This window comes from Mobula hypostoma, chromosome 8, assembly GCF_963921235.1.
Source record: "Mobula hypostoma chromosome 8, sMobHyp1.1, whole genome shotgun sequence".
Taxonomy (NCBI): Eukaryota; Metazoa; Chordata; class Chondrichthyes; order Myliobatiformes; family Myliobatidae; genus Mobula; species Mobula hypostoma.
The window spans coordinates 69,014,877-69,034,818 of record NC_086104.1 but is presented as its reverse complement, the minus strand read 5'-3'; the positions used below and the strand labels follow the sequence as shown (position 1 = coordinate 69,034,818).

The 19,942-nt window shown below is 37.7% G+C and overlaps 1 protein-coding gene across 5 annotated transcripts in view; it reads right to left on the bottom strand.

The window, feature by feature from the left end:
- The window catches only part of ehbp1 (EH domain binding protein 1), a 433,955-nt gene that overhangs the window by 12,604 nt on the left and 401,409 nt on the right, over positions 1-19,942 (bottom strand). For all 5 annotated transcript variants that reach the window (XM_063056084.1, XM_063056086.1, XM_063056088.1 and 2 more), the window contains one exon: positions 13,352-13,425. In XM_063056084.1, the coding sequence (XP_062912154.1) occupies positions 13,352-13,425 (74 nt within the window). The remainder of the gene's footprint in view (positions 1-13,351; positions 13,426-19,942) is intronic.

Genomic DNA, 19,942 nt, shown 5'->3' with positions numbered 1-19,942 from the left:
ACCAGTTTGCTTTGTCCTCTCTCATTAAAAAGGCACTTTCACTCACAGAACTGCCCCTCACTGGATGTTTTTTGATTTTTGCTCTCTGCTCTGTAAACTCAATAGACTGCTATGCATGAAAATCCCAGGAGATCAGCAGTTTCTGAGATAGTCAACTGCCCCCCTCCCCTTCTGGCACTAAGAATCACTCCATGCTCTAAGTCACTTAGATCATGTTTCTTCCCCTTTTTGATGTTTGGTTTGAACAACTGAACCTCTTGACCATGTCTGCATAGTTTTATACATAGAGTTGCTGCCACATCATTAGATGATTAGATATTTTCATTAGTAAGCAGGTGTAACAGGTGTACCTAACAAAATGGCCATTGAGTGGTGTTATCAGGTTATTTGTTTATTGCTATGTTGATGAAAATGAGTACTATTCACAATTATCATTTCTCTAACATACTTGTACAAACTTTAACTTTAATAAAATATCCTATCCTAAACGTAATTTGAACTCATCTATTTTTTTCCCCTATCAATGAAAGATTAGTGCAGTAACTGGCTCTAACCAAGTTGTATTTCTGAATGATGCGCTAATATTTTGGTAAAGTAGTGAGCTGAGGAACATGTCTTTTAAAATTATTCATTCAATGGGATGTGGGCTTTGCAGGCTAAGCCAGCACATAATTTCTCTCATCCAATTGCTCTTGAGAAGGTGTTGAGTTACCTGTAGTTCTTGAATCGTAGGCATACTGTTAGCCAGAGACCCACTGTTAGTAAAGGGATGATAACATATTTCCGAGTCAGGATGGTGTGTGCCTTGTAGTGCACCTTGCAGCTGGTGGTACTTCCATGCTTTGGCTGCCCTTGTCCTTCTAGCTGGTGGAGGTTGTAGGTTTGGAAGGTGCTATCTAAGAACTATCTGGGTGTTGCTGCACTGCATTCTGTAAATGATACAAACTGTTGTTACTGGTGCATCAGTGATGAAGTGAATGAATGATATGCTTATTGAGAGGGCTGTTGTGTACAATATGGTGTCAGGTTTCATGGGGGTTGTTAAAGCTGTACTCATCTAGACAAGTAGAGTGCATTCCATCATGCTCCATACTTGAGCCTTGTAGGTGGTACTCTCAGCCTTTGGGAGGTTAGGTGATTTACTCACCGGGGTGGGGGGTCCTAGTCCCTGGCCTGCACTTGCAGGTACATTGTGTAAATGGCCGCTCCAGCTCTGGTTAATGCTGACCCCGAGGATATTAATATAGTATAATTCAGAGATGGTAATGCCATTGAATGTCAGAGGATGATAGTTGGATTTTCTCCTGTTGGATATTCTCTTTGCCTGCTACTTGTGTGACGTGAATGCTACTTACCACCTATCAATTCAGGCCTGAATATTGTTTATATTGTTGCTGCAAAATCAAGGGAAGTAATGGAAAGAAATGAGTAACCATCTAATAAGCATTAAGTGTTATCAATCAGCATGGCTCTCAGAGCTGAAGGATCTTAGCAGGAAACCATTCATAAAGAAGCACAAAACCTACTCCAAGAGCTAGTCAATGTGTTGTACATATGTTCAGATCAAATTAGTTTACTACTCCGACAATGAAAGTATAATATATTTGGTGAACTAAAAGGCTTGACATGTAACTATTCATCTTTGCATTCAACTGTCTCTATAGCCCTGTTCCATTCCATTGAACATCGCATCATTGTACCCATAGCTTCCCACCTGATGTGTCATCTACCCCAGCTATTTACTGTGTCCGAGTCCACTTGGCATGATCAGTTGAAGTCACTCTATCTCACCAAGTGAAAGATTCTGGTGATTTTCATGCAACTTCCGACTGACTTCTTCATATTTTTGGCTTTCTAAAATACTTCTGTTCCTAACTTTTTTTCTGATTGGTTTCCTTGTGAGAGAAATAATGTTTTGATGTAATTTAAAACCACTGAAACACCAGGTTTTTATTCTTATACTTTTGAAGCTGAATCTTCTCACAATTTTTTTCTTTCTACTGCATATGTGCATTCATTCAAGCTGGGATCCAATTCTATACACAGTTGTTTTTTTCCTAATTTTTTTAGATGGAGGCTTAAACAGTCAGCAGAAGGAGCTTCGTAAACAAAGAGTTAGAGCACTGATAGGCATGATAACCCAGTCTACACCTAACATCAATGCAATAAATTAGCAACAAGACCTTGGTTGAATATTGCTTGCCTTGCCCAGGAATGCTGAGCCCAATTATAGCAACCCAATTCTTATCCTAATTGAAATTGGCAGCCACTGCAAAGACCAGAGATCAAACTAGAGACATTTCTGGCCTTTTGGCTCAATGCCATAACAGAGTTCATTTGCACAATGAAATGGAAATATGGTGATATGGCCTCATGAGTCTGCTCCTTTGTTCAGTAAAATCAAGGCTGATCTTCTCTATCAATCTTACTGTTTTCTTTCTTTCTGTGTACCTCTATCCCTCTGCCATCTATTGATCTCAATTACGAACGAGCTCACAACAGACAACTCAGGTTCTAATTTGCAAAACTAATGAGTGAAGAAATTCCTTTTCTTATTCCTAAATAACCCCTTAAGCTAAAACATAACGAATTCTGAGAACCTGGTGAGGTCCGAATCAGAATCAGATTGAACATCACCGGCATATGGTGTGAAATTCATTAACTTTATGGCAGCAGTACAATGAAATACATGATAAATAACTAAAGAGGAAAAAAACTGAATTACAGTAAGTGTATATATCTGTCTATTAAATAGTTAAGTTGAAATAAGTAGTGCAAAATAATAGAAATAAGAATGCAGTGAGGTAGTGTTCATGGGTTCAATGTCCATTTAGGAATCGGATGGCAGAGGAGAAGAAGCTGTTCCTGAATCACTGAGTGTGTGTCTTCAGGCTTCTGTACTTCCTTCCTGATGGTAACAGTGTGAAGAGAGCATGTTCTGGGTAGTGCGGATCCTTAATGATGGATGCCACCATTCTGAGGCTTCGCTTCTTGAAGATGGCTTCGATACTACAGAGGCTGGTACCAATGATAGAGGTGACTAATTTTACAAGTCTCTGCAACTTATTTCAATCTTGTGGCATAGCCCCCACCCTCCCCCTCCCCCCTGTACAGCCAGTTAGGATGCTCTCCACTGCACATTGTAGAAGTTTGAATGTTTAAGTTGACAAACCAAATCTCCTCAAATATAGCCACTGTCTTATCTTCTTTACAGATGCATCAATATGTTGTGTCCAAGTTCGGTCATCAGAGATACTGACACCCAGGAACTTGAAATTGCTCACTCTCTCCACATCTGATCCCTCTATAAGGATTGGTTTGTATTCCCTTGTTTTACCCTTCATTGGAATTTTTAATGTATGAAGAAAATATACAACCATTTGCTTTTCTGAAGAGTACGTCTGTACTTCTTGAACAGCAAATGCATCTTTCCTCAGGTGAGTGTCCAAAAGTACATGCAACACCCTAGCTGCCAAAGTCCTGTGTAATTGGAGCAAAACTTCCATTCTTTGTACTCCAATATCCTTGCAATGAAAACCACCGTATCATTTACTAGCAAATTAACTTTGTGATGTGTACAAAGTACACTCACATTTCTATGCAAATTAACATGCTGTGCTCTCTCAGCTTTTAAAAAAAAATGCTTTTCCAGCCAAGTGGTAAATTTCACATTTCTACATTATACTCCACCTACCACTTTCTTAATTAATCCAGATGTACCATTTTTCTGGGTTTTCGTGCCCGCATCACTGCCTACATTTTAAAGTAGCATTGTATCAGCAGCAAAACTGGATACACTGCACTCTGTCTCCTCCCCCACATTTATCAAAAGAGGCTGTAAATAGCTGAGGCCCAAGCTTTAGTCCAGCAGCAGCCGACCCATTTATTCCTTCTGTTTTTTCCTTCTCAATCCAAATGAATATATTACCCCAGTCCCATGAGCCCCGATCTTCTGTGGCATTTCATCAAACTCTTTTTTTGAAAAATACAGAAATACGCAAATTGAATATACAAATACATAAATTAAGTCTCTCCTTATGTCCTGTTTCCCAGTCTTTTAGCAGTTAACCTGTCAAGATCTCTTGGATTGGGTTTTTGGCCACCAGGTCAGAAGATACCATAGCTTTCATCAGCTAAATTTCTAGTATCTCTTCTTTACTCGATGAAAAGGGGCTGGGATGGTACGCTATATTTGCTGAACTAAATCATAAAAAACTGCATACTTTGGCTGCCGGGAACAGATAAAGAACATTTCAACTGTAAATTTCTCTATCAAAACAGTTTAAGATTTAAAAAAATTCAGAATGGTGAGCAACAAATTAAACAGATGATCACCACATATATCATCTGCTGAGAATGGCTAATCCTCCCCACTTCTTACATCTGTGCTACACTGCCATCCATAATTGAAGGCATGTGGCTACATCTTTCATTTTCTCTGTATAACTATACCAACAAGTACGACAGTCTAAGTTTTTGTTTAGATGGCCTAATCCACAGATATCCAGTTCCAAGAAACTTCTCCATACCTGATGATATACCAAAGGGTTTCAAATTATGGTTTCACACCTTCTTGTTATGCAAATCTCCAGTTTACTGGGGAAGAGTTCAAATTCACGCATTGTCAATAAAAGATGTAACATAGCTAAGGCCGGACAATGTTTTTGATTATTTGATTTGTCATGCTTGCGAATGGAAAGTACAAAGAAAAATAAGTATTTTTAACATACCCAGAATAACAATGATTCCTAATTTTCAATAATGTGTCTCGTCTAGATCACTGTTTAACTAAATAAAAATTCAAGATTCAAGATTGTTTAATGTCATTTCCTGTACACAAGTCTAAGGAAAACAAAATAATTGTTACTCTAATAAAGTAGTGGTGGGGTTAGTGAGTGTAGGTGTTGATCAGTCTTACTGTTTGGAGAAAGTCACTGTTATTAAGTCTGGTGGTCCTGATGTGGATGCGACGTAGCCTCCTCTGAATGGAATGAGACAAACAGTCCATCAGCAGGGTGGGAGAGATCCTTTATGATGTTACTGGCCCTTTTCCAGCACCACAGACCTGCTTCTTCACAGTGAGCCTTGTTTTTGAGAATCTGTCATATTTATACGGAAGGTAACAATTGCATTCACTTGAAGCTGGATTATTGTTGAAGACTGCTTCTGGCTTGGTTGTAATGAACTCTCTCATCCAAACAGAATTCACTGTCTATGCTCACAAATGGGAAATGGCCAAGGTAACAGAAGATGATAGGAACACATGGAAATACTGCACATCTCCCCCTAGATCTATGTTTTCAATGGTGGAAGACAGAGGAGGACATAGCAAAAAAATTGTTTTTTGAAGCTTCAGTGTAATCTCAACATTTGATGTGGTAAAAATAAAAACAAATAAAAATGGGCAGAAAGGAAAAATCCAGGATTAACTTCTGCCATCAGCCCTGCCATCTTTCCCCATAACCATGATCAACAAAGCATTTTAACCTGACACTTCCTCCTTTCTCAACTCTACTTCTGCTTGCAAATCTAGTAATGATAATTAAAGTACATTTTAATCTCAAAAGGTGACTACGAAAAGATGATTTCTTCATCCTATTGAATTTATTAAAACATTTTAATTAAATAAAATGTATTACTTTAATTTCTGCTGCTTTTATAATTGTGACAGGAGCAGTTGATAAAACTTAGAATTTTGGTGTTATATAGCATCAATTCATATGTAACTACTCTTCAAATAAACAGGATTTCTGTGAATAAACTATCACACTTTTGTTAAAAATTAGAACTCCTGTAGCATACATTCATGCAATTTAAACCTTATTCATTGAAACAGAAAAATTAATACAAGTGAATAAACAGATAATTATTATATAATTATTTTCTCCAATAAAGTAACAAAGGAAAATAATTTATATAAATAACCATTCTAATTTGTGAATTATAAGTGAAGATATTTGATTAAGATCAAATAAATTCCAGTTGTTGGCTATATAAGACTTTGCACTAAGGTACAAACAACTGGATGCTGTACTTTAAATTGTTGTTTCAACAAATTGTGCTGTAAATTTCTGAAAATTAACATTTTGTTTTGAATGATGCACTGGGGATTGCAATCTGGTCTTATCTTCAGTCCCAGTCAACTGGCGTTCCAGAAAGAGTGTGCAGCATCATCAGAGCATCCATTTGATAGGATTCTACTGCTGGACCTAATCAATCTCTAGAATACTGTGGCTGCACCGTGCAACAAAGCTAAAATAGATTTACAAATGGGGTTTTAGGGGGATAAGCTCCTTCACAGGATTACATATTGATTTTAAATATAAAAAAGCTTATCATATAAACCGTAACTACAAAAATAGTGAACCTATGCATAAATCCTTTTAGAAGAGCTTTCACTTCAAACTACAAACTGAGGGTGAATAAAGCAGTGCAAAATCCAGAGTAAGATCCATTTTGTGGGTTAACAATATAAGCAGAATATTTTAGAGTCCATCCTAGAGCCATGCATAAAACAAACCATGAGCAGGTACTCAAAATCAACAGCAGATATTTATTTGATGTCCAAGACTGAAAATCATAGGCTAACAATGCCTTGATGTAAGAATTGGGCAGATAATATTAACTTTTCAATTGTGACAGCTTTAGAATATCCTCTAAATACTATACACATTTTCTGTGTTAAAGTGCAATCAGTAGAATATTTTAAATCTGAACAAATACAGGTTTCAATTTTTATTTCAATCCAGATGCTTTAAAATCCTGACTGAATACTAAATTTGCAATTAAATGACTGCTGCCAGCAAAAACTGATCTACAATTAAAATGCCTACAAGCCCATGTGCTGGGATTTTTAGACTCCACTACACACATTCCCTTAGTTTTACATATGGTAGTTTAATTACACAGAAGGAGTTACTTCACATTCATTCAATAGCTACAAAATGGCTTACTTTTCCTCCAAAACTATGAAGGGGAAACACAGTAGCAAATAACTTATTACTGAGGGATAAATACAGTGAACTGAATGCATGTAGGTAGCCCACTGCAGATATTTCAGTGTTTTATTTATGTGACATACCATTTACAACATATGGATGAAAAATATTAGTTTAATATTCTTACAAGTACATTTTTTCAGTCAAACCCCTGTACTGAACTAGCTTACTTAATAAGAAACAGAAAGAATATGGCAACCTGATTTCTTAGCAAACTGCCTTCATTTTAAAAACATCTTATGAATTCTAGTTAATTTATGTTAAATATTTTACGTTGCTACAGAAGTCTTGGAGCTTAGATGTTGACAGTAGCTGGCACATTTCCCATGTAATACGTTTGTAAATTTCAATCTCAAGACGCCAGAGGGAGAAAACTCCATGCAGCAACGCCATTTGCAATTGGATCAAATTTATAAAAGTGATTGGGTATCACATTTAAACTTGTTCTGTCTACAGCTTGTTTTGTTCGACAGGCCCTACTGACCTTGTCAAACCCAAAAGCTGAATGGCAATGTATATTTCAGGAAGAGTGCCCAAGTATTCCTCACAGTATCTCAACTAGCAAACAAAGTATACTGACCTTTGAAAGATTAGACTGCATCCATATAACTACCCTGTGAAGTAGTCAAAGAGAAACTGTCTATACATAACTAACACAATGGTCAGCAAATGGACAAGCAAGCGCTGAGATACTACGGACATCAATAGGTCAAGAGGAGATTGATAAACTCACTTCACATGCTATCAATGAGTTCTGTACAGACTACTGAATTGTCGACTCAACTCGGTCAACAACAGACCAGGAAATCAGCATAACTGTCTGGTAAACACTGATATGAATGGAACCACCGAAAGCACAACTCTCTTTCACTGTCATGCCATGTGTGGTTACAGCACTATCTAAAGAACTGGGAAGCCCTTGGGACTGAAATCAGGAAGACTGATAATTGCATATTTGCTACTATGAACATTATTTATCTTTTTGCTTGTGAAGCATTTAGCCAAAATGATATACTCACAAAATTCTCAAAAGGAGAAAAGCACCACAGATTTCTTTAATGTCTTAGAATTTTAAAAATCAGAAAATGCATGGTGTATGTACTAAATTAATTAGATTTTTATAGAATAGCCTATGGATAAAATTTTTTAAAGTTTAGCAAGCCGAATTCTTCAAATCATCAATTGCCTAAATACGTGCTATAGAATGCCAGTGTAATATTGTTTATACAGCTTGAGGGAGCACGATTTGAAAAGTCATCCCTTAGGAGCTAATAAATTATGTGCCCAATTCATGCACCATCAGTTTTTCCAGGCTAAATCCAGACAGAGATTTGGATCATACTGTTTACGGTACCCTGATGTTAATCGCTGACTTTCAGTCCAGAAATACGAGAAGTGATGTGGGAGTTTTTACTCTTATCTCTGATTACAGCCAATAACTACTAATTGTTTATTCTGAGTGCTTTGAGCTGCATCCATTGAAAATTCACAACAAATGCAAATTTGTAGCTATAGTGAAGTTTTATGTGTGCATATTTTTCTATTACAAACTACATCACAGGAGAATAAATGTGAAAGTAGTGATTCAAACTGCATTCACTTCTCCTGTATTTTGTCATTTATACCAATGTCACACAATTATTTGCAGAACAAATTAACAATTATCATTACCAATAGCATTCAGAATCATACAATTGGAGATCTACAGCATGGAAGGAGGCCATTTGGTCTGCTGAGTCCATGCTGTTCAAACAGAATGAGGTTAAATTCCATTTCCCTTTCTTGGTTCACAAGCCTGGGGATTATGGCTCTTCAGATACCATGCATGTATTTTTTTTAATGCAATGTGTCTTTGTGTCTTAAATATTCTATCAGTCAGTTCCAGATCCTAACCACTTGTTGATTGAAATATTTTTTTTCGCAAATTCCCTCAATCCTTCTTCTATTGCTCCTAAATCTATTCCATCTAGTTGTTGATCCCTCTCTTTCACAAATTAGGACCAAGTTGTTAATCTGTTTAGGCCACATTTTTACACAACTCTATTAAATCTCCCCTTGAACCCACTTGTCACAAAGCAAACAATCCCAGGCCACCTAACCAGATTGTTGTTAGCTTCCTTTACTTGAGAACCTTCTTCTTTAATTTTAATCATCATGCCAATTTTCACATCATTGGCAAACTTCTCAAATGTGGCCTGTACATTTAACTTCAAATCAATTATATATATATATATATTTAGTACATTATGAATAGTAAAGGGACTAAGACTGAACTAATGAAATATAGTCATGCAATCACAAAAATTCCTGTCCACAATTACTTTTTGCAAAAAGGTAATTTAAAAAATTCACTTCGCTACTTTTCCTTGTATTCCATGAACTTTTAAGATCATTCTGTCAAAGGCCTTTCCTCTACAAAGACCCAATGTGCTTTACATCAAGTGTCCTACTTTCACTCATTCTACTTATTTCCACTAAAAAATTCCAAATTACATGGGCTTAACTATCCATACAGACTGCTCTTAATTTACCTGTGCTTCTTTAAATGCTAACTTTCTATAGTATATCTTTCTCCCCTTTTAAACAATAGCAACATTTCAATACCTATCACTTTTCCAGTGTCATGCTTAAGCCAAAGTGCATGGGACATTTATATTTAGAGATTGTATTATTTCCTTACTTGCTTTTTAGGAGCCTGGGTAACATCTTGTATGATACTGAAATCCACTTTTAACAATGCCAGTATGCTTAATATGTCCTCTTACTTCATTGTTTTAAATAATTTACATTCATGCTCCCTGATGCAAAGGTTTACTGATTTTTTTCACGCAAATTCTCTGCTTTCCTCATTTTTAAAAATTTCATTCCTCCACTTCCTGAAACCTTTGCACTTCTCATAATGGGATCCTACCACCAAACACATCTTTCCCCCCGACTCCACTCTCCACTTTCACCAGGGATCTCTCATTCAGTGATTCCCTTGTTCATTTGTCCCTCCTCAGTATTCTTCCACCTAGCACATACCCCTGCAAGCATCAGAAATGCTACACCTGTCCATTCACCTCCTTCCTTCCAGGTGTGGCAACACTTTACCTACGAATCTATTGGGGTCGTCTGTTGTATCTGGTGCTCCCAACATGGCCTCCTCCACATTGGTGAGACTTGACATAAATTAGGGGATGGCTTTGTTGAGCACCTCCGTTCCATCCACCAAAAGTGGAATTTCCTAGTGTCCAATATTTTAGTTCCCATCCGCATTCCCGTTCTGACATGCCGGTCCATAGTCTCTTTTGTCATAATGAAGCAACTCAATCAGTTCCAGATCCTAACCACTTATTGCTTGAAACATCTAGGTAGCCTCCAACTGACAGCATGAATATCAATTTCTCCTTCCAATAATATTTTCCCATCCCTTCCCTCTTCTTCTATTCCCCACACTGGCCTCTTATGTCTAATCCTCACCTGCCTATCACCTGTTCCTGGTGCCTCTCCTTCTTCCCTTTTCCCATGGTCCACTCTCCTCCCCCATCATATTCCTCATTCTCCAGCCCTTTACCTTTCCTACCCACCTGACTTCAAAGTTCAAAGTAAAGTAATTATCAAAGTACATAAATGTCACCATATACCACTCTGAGATCCATTGTCTTGTGGGTATACTTAATAAATCTATGGAATAATAACCATAACAGAATCAATGAAAGACTGCACCAACTTGGGTGTTCAACCAGTATGCAAAGGACAACAAACAGTGCAAATATAAAAAGAAAGAAATAATAATAATAATAATTAAATAAGCAATAAATATTGGGAACATGACATGAAGGGGCCTTGAAAGTGAGCCTATTGGTTGTGGGAACATTTCCATATGGGGCAAATGAAGTTGAGTAAAGTTATCCCCTTTGGTTTAAGAGCCTGATGGTTGAGAGGTAATGACTACTCCTGAACCTGGTGGTGAGTCCTGAGGTTCGTGTATCTTCATCTTGATGGTAGCAGTAAGAAAAAAGCATGTCCTGGGTGGTGGGGGTCCCTGATGATGGATACTGCTTTTCTGCAACAGCGTTTTGTATAGATGTGCTCAATGGTGGGTAGGGCTTTACCCATGATTGACTGGGCTGTATTCACCACTTTTTTTAGGAATTCTGTTCGAGGGCATTGATATTTCCATACCAGGTTGATGCAGCCAGTTAATATACTCTCCACTACACAATTATAGAAGTTTGTCAAAGTTTTAGATCCATGCTGAATCTTTGCAAACTCCCACAGAAGTAGAAGCGCAGCTGTGCTTTCTTCTTAAGTGCATTTATTTGCTGGGCCCAAGACAGGTCCTCTGAAATAATAACACAGAGGAATTTAAAGCGGCTGACTCACTCCACCTCTGATCCTCTGATGAAGATTGGCCCATAGACCTCTGGTTTCCTTCTCCTGAAGTCAATAATCAGCTCCTTGGTCTTCCTGACATTGAGTAAGAGTTGTTGTTACGGCACCATAGCAAAATTTTCAATCTCCCTCCTATATGCTGATCCATTACCACCTTTGATTCTGCCTACGACAGTGGTGTCATCTACAAACTTCACCTATCACCTTCTAGTTAGTCCTCCTCCCCCCCCCCACCTTTTTCTTCCGGCGTCTGGCGTCTTCCCCCTTCCTTTCCAGTCCTGAAAAAGGGTCTCAGCATGAAACGTCGACTGTTCATTCATTTCCATAGGTGCTGCCTGACCTGCTCACGCCTCCACCTACCCGCAACCCCCGGACACCCTGATATATGAGTATATATCTAAACTTTCACTATCTCTTGCTTGAATGCCCCCTGCTGGTTGGACACTGCTTACCCTCTCTTCTGTTAAATCTTATCTCAGCCTCGTAAATTTGGTATTGCGCCAATTTATATATTTTACTCAAAATTAAGGAACAACAAATGTTGGGAATTTGATATAAAAACAGAAAATGTTATAAGTACTCAGCAGTTTAGGCAGCATCAACATGTTGTGAAATGGAAATAACTGATGAAAGGTCAGTGATCTGAAATATTAATACTATTCCTTCATGGAAATTGTCCAACCTGCTAATTATTTCCGTATTTTATTTTATACCTTTAGCTCCTTGTCTGTCTATTTCCTTTCCGCCATGTTAAGTATAACTGAGTGATAAGACTGCCTCCAACATATTGTCCCACTTCTACCTTTGTCCCTTGCCCAGCTTCATTACCCAAAATTAAATTAAGTTAAATTAAGTCTAGTACTGGATTTTTCTAGGTGGGCTTGCTATGCATGGATTTTTTAAAAAGCCCTCTTGAATGTATTTTGAGAATTTTGTATTCCTTTCCTTTGACTCTGGAACTGTCCTGACTAATTTAAAAATCATAGAGTACTACAGTACAGAAACAGGCCCTTTGGCTCATCCAATACATGCCAAACTATTATTCTGCCTTGTCCTATTGACCTACATGCAGAACATAGCCCTCCAATAGAGTCACAGAGAATTACAATTTACAATCACTTGTAAATGCTCTGTTATTTCTTGCATTTCTCAGAAGCAAAATACTTCATATTGGACAGTGACCAACAGGATATAAGTGTTATTTATTTGACAGGCAAAAGACAGCAAATTTGAACCAGTTTCAGATTACGTATATCCGGGAAAATGTGTTGTTCGCAATTTATGTTTCATTCCCCCCAAAAGCAGGTCTAAAAAGAATCCTTCCATCTGGATTGACAAAAAATAATGTTCTGCATGAATTAACCTGAATTAGTTAGCAATGTGAACAATGAAACCCAAATGACACAACCACAGTTTAATTCCAGTCTAAATATATGCCAGTGGCAGAATCCATGAAATAAATTAGAATTGATTTGTAATGGCTCAGGTATCTTATCAGGTGAAGAAAGACATAACTGTGCCCTGTCAAAGGCTAACAAGGTCAATATGTAACAGCAAAATCAATCTGCATTGATTGCGTTTTGTTTTATTTTGCAATGTCACAGTTACTACTAGATGCCATTTGGTTGAGAAAAAGTAGAATTTTCCAAGATTTTCAGATACATTTTTCATTCTCATGTTATGGATAATCTTAAGCAGTTATAAAGTAAAAGTAACTATCACAAATGTTGACAATATGAACATCTAAACATTCAATTAGTCAGACAGTTTGGTTTTATGATTTCCAAATATATTTTGTAATGGTTTTCATTTCTAAATATAGAATTTGATTTTTTTTTAAATCATGGGTTGATGAACGTTCTTGAGCATTCACCTCTGGAGAATTTATGAACAATGAGTTTGTACAAATTATGTAGGTGATGTCGATTTGGGAAAGATTTTAATAACCTTGGAAAGAATAACTACTTATTACTTACCTTCTATTGCAAGCATAGCTCGCAGTTCTCTATTTAGCAGCTCAAAGCGTCTCTCAAGATCGTGTTCTTTTTCCCTAGGCAAGTCAAAAAAGTTCATCAATACAACAATTAACAAATCATTACTGACTCAAAGCAATCTTTAAGATATATTGATTAGCAGGACTGACCATTGTCTTCTCTCAAACCTTTAATCTACTCCAAATGAATGATACACAAAACCTTCATTGATAGTGTTAATTATGGTAAATTTTAAGAATAGTTTGTTAAACAACATTCAACATGGAATCATTTGTATTGGTGGAGATTATATTCAACTACACAGAAAGATGACATGATGTGATTTAACATTTTTCTTGACTATAAATTAGATAAAGTTGTGGAATAAAATTGCAGAATCTGGGCCTCTGTACCTCCCTCTGCAATTGGATCCTCGACTTCCTATCCAGAAGACCACAATCTGTGCGGATTGGTGATAACATCTCCTCCTTGCTGATGACCAACACTGGCGCACCTCAGGGGTGTGTGCTTAGCCCACTGCTCTACTCTCTGTATACACATGACGGTGTGCCTAGGCATAGCTCAAATACCATCTATAAATTTGCTGACGATACAACCATTGTTGATAGAATCTCAGCTGGTGACGAGAGGGCGTACAGGAGTGAGATATACCAACTAGTGGAGTGGTGCCACAGCAACAATCTGGCACTCAACGTCAGTTAGACGAAAGTGCTGATTGTAGACTTCAGGAAGGGTAAGACGAAGAAACACGTACCAATCCTCATAGAGGGATCAGAAATGGAGAGAGTGAGCAGTTTCAAGTTCCTGGGTGTCAAGATCTCTGAGGATCTAACCTGGTTCCAACATATTGATGTAGTTATTAAGAAGGCAAGTCAATGGCTAGACTTCATTAGGAGCTTGAAGAGATTTGGCATGTCAACAAATACACTCAAGAACTTCTATAGATGTACCGTGGAGAGCATTCTGACAGGCTGCATCACTGTCTGGTACGGAGGGGCTAATGCTCAGGACCGAAAGAGGCTGCAGAAGGTTGTAAATCTAGTCAGCTCCATCTTGGGCACTAGCCTACGAAGTACCCAGGACATCTTCAGGGAGCGGCGTCCCAGAAAGGCAGCGTCCATTATTAAGGACCTCCAGCACCCAGGGCATGCCCTTTTCTCACTGTTACCATTAGGTAGGAGGTACAGAAGCCTGAAGGCACACATTCAGCGATTCAGGAACAGCTTCTTCCCTTCTGCCATCCGATTCCTAAATGGACATTGAATCTTTGGACACACTACCTCCTTTTTTTCAAATATATAGTATTTCTGTTTTTGCACATTTAAAAAAATCTATTCAATATACATATACCATAATTGATTTACTTACTTATTATCATTTTTTATTTTATTTACTATTATTATTTTTTTCCTCTGCTAGATTATGTATTGAACTGCTGCTGCTAAATTAACAAATTTCACGTCACATGCCAGCGATAATAAACCTGATTCTGATTCTGATTCTGGATGTCAGAAACACACCAGGCTCCCATTTTGAAACTGGGGAAGTAAAATAGGGAAACCTAAGAGTATCAGGCAGTAGGGATTATGACATGGCAAGGTTTGGGTTGTAAAATTCTGACTATTACAGACAATTTTAATTTTGGTTCTTGAGTATGAGTGCATTCTCAATTTGAGAGCAAAATGTAAATCTTTGAAGAAGATGGGAATATACTGAGTGCAGTAGCTAATGGCACCACCAGCAACTCTTTAAGGAAGACTTCATCACTCTGAACTGATGAAGAACAGCAAGGAAAGAACTTTTTCCCCATTATTCTTTACAACATAGCAGAAAGCCATATTTGTACCCTCACCAGCTTATTTGATATATCTGATACATCTGTCCACAATAGCAATGGTTTAGTGACCAGTTCGTGATGGGGAAAAAAAGGGTAATCTGCACAATGACGATATTTCCATCACACTTACAAAATGCCACACAAATTAAATCAAAAAGGGAAAACACATTAAACATAGCACCAAGTTCCAATGAAGGAAAAACCTGCAAGGATGTCAAGGTTCCCCCATAGAAGCTCAAAATATCACTATATTCTTTTCACTTTACAAATACGTGAAGGGCCAATTCTTCACTAAGGCAATCCAAAGTGAATGAAGACCTGCAGACTTGACTTTCCAACTACTTAGAAGAATAATGAAATATCAGTGCTGTACAGGCAGAATCTTCCCAGCATCAATGCCAGCTTGCACTGGTCCTAATTACATCCCAACAGTGATACACTAATCAACTCTGGTATGCTGTAATATATTAGTTATTCAATCATCTAAATTTCGTAAATCTAAATCCTGGACTATAAAAGACATGAAATTAAATATGGATTTTTCACAAATGTACAGTGGCATAATGTTGGGTGCTTCTGTTCTGAGGCCCTACGGCAAAGAATTATTTTGTAGTCAAAGTTAATTTTCATTCATCTCTTTTAAGCCTTCATGTAATTGAGCAAAATTATGACATTTTGAAACTGAGTGCTATGGTTTACCCATGGTGATATTTTACTACACGTTACATTTTTCTTATTTTCTTAAAATGATATTAAATTTATAAAAGTGGTCATGTTTAGACGGCTTAAAAGTCATTAAATACACCTGTAATGATACCATGAAATTAATTCCACACCCCTCCCCCCACTATATAATTTTAACAATAGGTCAGGCTTGTAAATTTTGATTGGTTAACTGCACAACAACCGGTCTTTCAGCTGTCTGAATTTGAAAGATCAACAGATAATACACTTCATATAAGATACTTCACAAAGGAAAACAATTAAACAATGCCAAAAGAAAGAACAGTTATGAGGCTGGACAAAGATTTGATCAAAAAGATGGCTTTAAATCCATTTTCTACTATTTTTCCTTTCAATCACCAGCACGTTACAACAAGATAATTGCACTTTCAAAATTCACCATCTAATTTGGAATTGAATCATGAAAAGTAATGAATATTTAGCACAGACAGACACATTGTTTTAGGGGTAAGGAAGAGAACAGCCCTGGTGACAAAGAATGTAATGTAAGGGCAGCAGTGAGCAATGATTTCCATCCAGAAGAATTGGAGGTATATGGACATTAGGGACAAAAGCATTGGTAGGAGTGGTTTATAGGCATTCTGAAAAAAAAATCACAGTTCAAGAGAGAACTGATGAACACATAAAAATATAGCAAAGGTAATCATTAGGTACCTTAATATTCCTATAGACTGGGTAAATCAAATTGTGAAAGTGGTGGGGAAGAATGGAATAGATCTGGGTGAGATTTCATGAAACCAATTAGGGACCAAGTTGTCCTTATCCCATGCAATGAGATACAGATTTAATTTGCAAATCACTGTTTAGGATTGTCTGAGGAAAAGTGAGAGACCTTTGGATGTACTTCTAAAGATCAATCAGAAACTGGAATTTGGAACTTAAATAAACTTTACAAAGTAGAAATGAATGTAGCATTGATTGAGGTACAATGGATAATCAGATTTAAAGGTTTACCAATTGATTAACAACAATAAGAATTTCAGAAAATATACCAAAAATCCACAAAATGAAGATTGATCTATTCCTTTCTTGCTGCAGGAGGAAATTGTTACATTGAAAGAAATGTGAAGACTGAGAATGGGTTAAGACTAGGAAGTATCAAAAAATATTTTTAAGATTAAGAAAAGAATATATATTATGAGAGCAAAAGACTAAGAATGGTCTATAGGTCTACAGCGGTCTACATTGGACCATGTGGACCATGCAATACTTGTGTCAGACTGCTATTTATCGATTTACAACTCAGCATTCAACACCATCATTCCTCAATACTAATCAGTAACCTGGGCCTCTGTACCTCCCTCTGCAATTGGATCCTTGACTTCCTCAAAGGGAGATAGCATCAATGCAGATCAGAAATAACATCTCCTCCCCACTGACAATCAGCACAGGTGCACCTTAAAGGTATGTGCTTTGCCCACTGCTCTTCTCTTTCTACACTTATGACTGTACGGCTACGCACAGCTCAAGTGCCATCTATAAATTTGTCAATGACACTACTGTTATTGGCAGAATTTCAGATGGTGATAATATGGTGTAACAGATAGGCTGGTCGAGTGGTGTCACAACATCAGCAAGACCAAGGAATTGACTGTGGACTTCAGAAAGGGGAAGTCAGGAGAACATACACCAATTGTAATGGGGGGGGGGGTCAAAGTTGGAGAGGATGAGCAGTTTCAACATCAACATCAACATCTCAGACGATCTATCCTGGGCCCACCATATTGATGCAATCATGATGAAGGAATGCCAATAGCTATACTTCATTAAGAGTCTGAGGAGATCTGGTATGTCACCAAGCAACGGAGTAAATTTCTACACAGGTATGTGGGGGGCATTCTGACTGGTTGCATCATTGTCTGGTATGCACAGGATGGGAAGAGGCCTGTTCCATCACAGGCACAAGCCTCCCAACCACTAAGGACATCTTCAAAAGGCAGTGTCTCTAGAAAGTGACATCCATCATGAGGAACCTTTACCATTCAGGAGGAGATACAGGAACCTGAAGATCCAGACTCAACAGCTTTTTCCCTCTGCCATCAGATTTACGAATGGTCCATGAACTCATGAGTCCTACCTTGCTATTCTTCTTTTGCAATATTTATTTTTTAAAAATTTTAACTTATAGTAATTTTGAATAAGCTCTTTTCGGGCTTCCAGCGGGTACAGGTATTGATTTTAAATGATGATTTGCTGACAAACTCTGCCAACTTCATCAGGGATGATGCCTGGGCATGTCTAGTCTGGTGGTACTTATACACCCGTCATCTGTCCCTCCTGATTGGTTAGCCCTCATCCAATCAGTTTTCTGCTCTCCCAGCATGTTTACAATTGAATTGTAGTTTTTGGCAATTGATCCATTTTTCTAAAATGGTAATTTGTTATGCCTCCACTGCTGCAACAAAACAATAAATATCATGACTTACATTAGTGACAATAAACTTGATTCTGATTCTGAAGGACAGTAAAATAGATGATAAAATCTATTCTAAAAAAGTGCAATCTTCGAAATCTCCCTCATTTCTGGAACAGTCCCAGCAGACTGGAAAGATCAGATTTATTATTGCTATGAAAGGAAAGAGGGAGAGTGAAATAGAGAACCAGAAGTCTACTGTCACCAAAATACTTGAATACGTCATTTAGAATTGATAATCATTCATATTATGAAATAGAGTCAACGCAGCTTAATGTTATCCAGCTTTGCCTCAGCACGGTTTCACATGCCTGCTGATAATCCTCAGTTTATTCTGTCTCTATCATTGGCTAGCCTTCCAAGCAGGTGTTAGGGTACAACTAAATAAAACATTATTCAGGCTACTGACCGTGTGCAGTTCTGGTTGCCACACTATTGGAATGAAGCAGTTGCACTGGAGAAAATACAAAGGTGATTCACCAGGATGTTTCCTGGAATAGAGTTTTGATGACAGATTGGATGGGCTGGATTTGTTTTCCCTGAAGCAGAGAAGACTGAGGGGGGAACCTGACTAAGGTATACAAAATTATGATGGGGATAGATAAGGTTGATAATACAATTTTTTCCCTTAGTAGAAGTGCCTACAGCTTTACAATAAGCAATAGGGCAATTTAGAGAATATTTGATAGTCATTTTTTACCCAGGGGATAGTTGAAATCTGGAATGTACTCTCTTACAGGTTGGTGGAGGCAAGTACTCTCATAACATTTATGTAGTATTTAGATGAGCACCTGAAACAGCTTGGTACAGGGAGGCTATGAACTGAATGCTGGAAAATTGGATTAGTATGGACAGGTACTTGATGGCTAGCACAGGCATGGTGTGGGCATGGAACCTATGATTCTTTTGCCAGTCTGTCTGTCAAATAGAGAATCATGAATGAGATGTAACTTCCCTCGGTAATTCTCCCTTGTCATACACAAATAACAACACACTTAAAACAGTCCAGGGTAAAATGCTCCAGGGTACAGAATAAGTGATTTATTGAACAAAATTTGCACTGAGTGATACACGGAGAGACAAGCAGAGGTGAACAAAAGTTTGGTTGAACAAACAGGCTTTATGGAGAGCCTTACAGAAGAAAAGACAGGTGGACAAGTGAAGAGACACAGGGAGAGAATTTCAAACATACAGGTTAGCAGATGATAGCATGGCTGTCAATGCTGAGTGATTAAAACTTGGCACGCACTAGAGGCCAGAACTGAAGGGCTGTCGGGCTGGAGGGGATTACAGAGATAAGAAGTGAGTGAAGCTAATAAGAAATTTTGAAAACGAGGATGAGAATTTTAAAATCAAGGCCAAAGTCAACTGGAAGCCAACGTAGGCCAGAAAGCACAAATAAGAGGTTAACAGAACTTGATACAAATTAGGTCAGAGGCAGCAAGTTTGGATGACTTCTAGATTACAATGCATCAGATGTGGGAGGTCTATGAGAAGTTAGAAAAACAAGTTACAGGAATAAGGCAGTGGAGCTGAGAACATCCAATCAGTTGCCTCTTCATCTTCTCTCCCTGCCTAT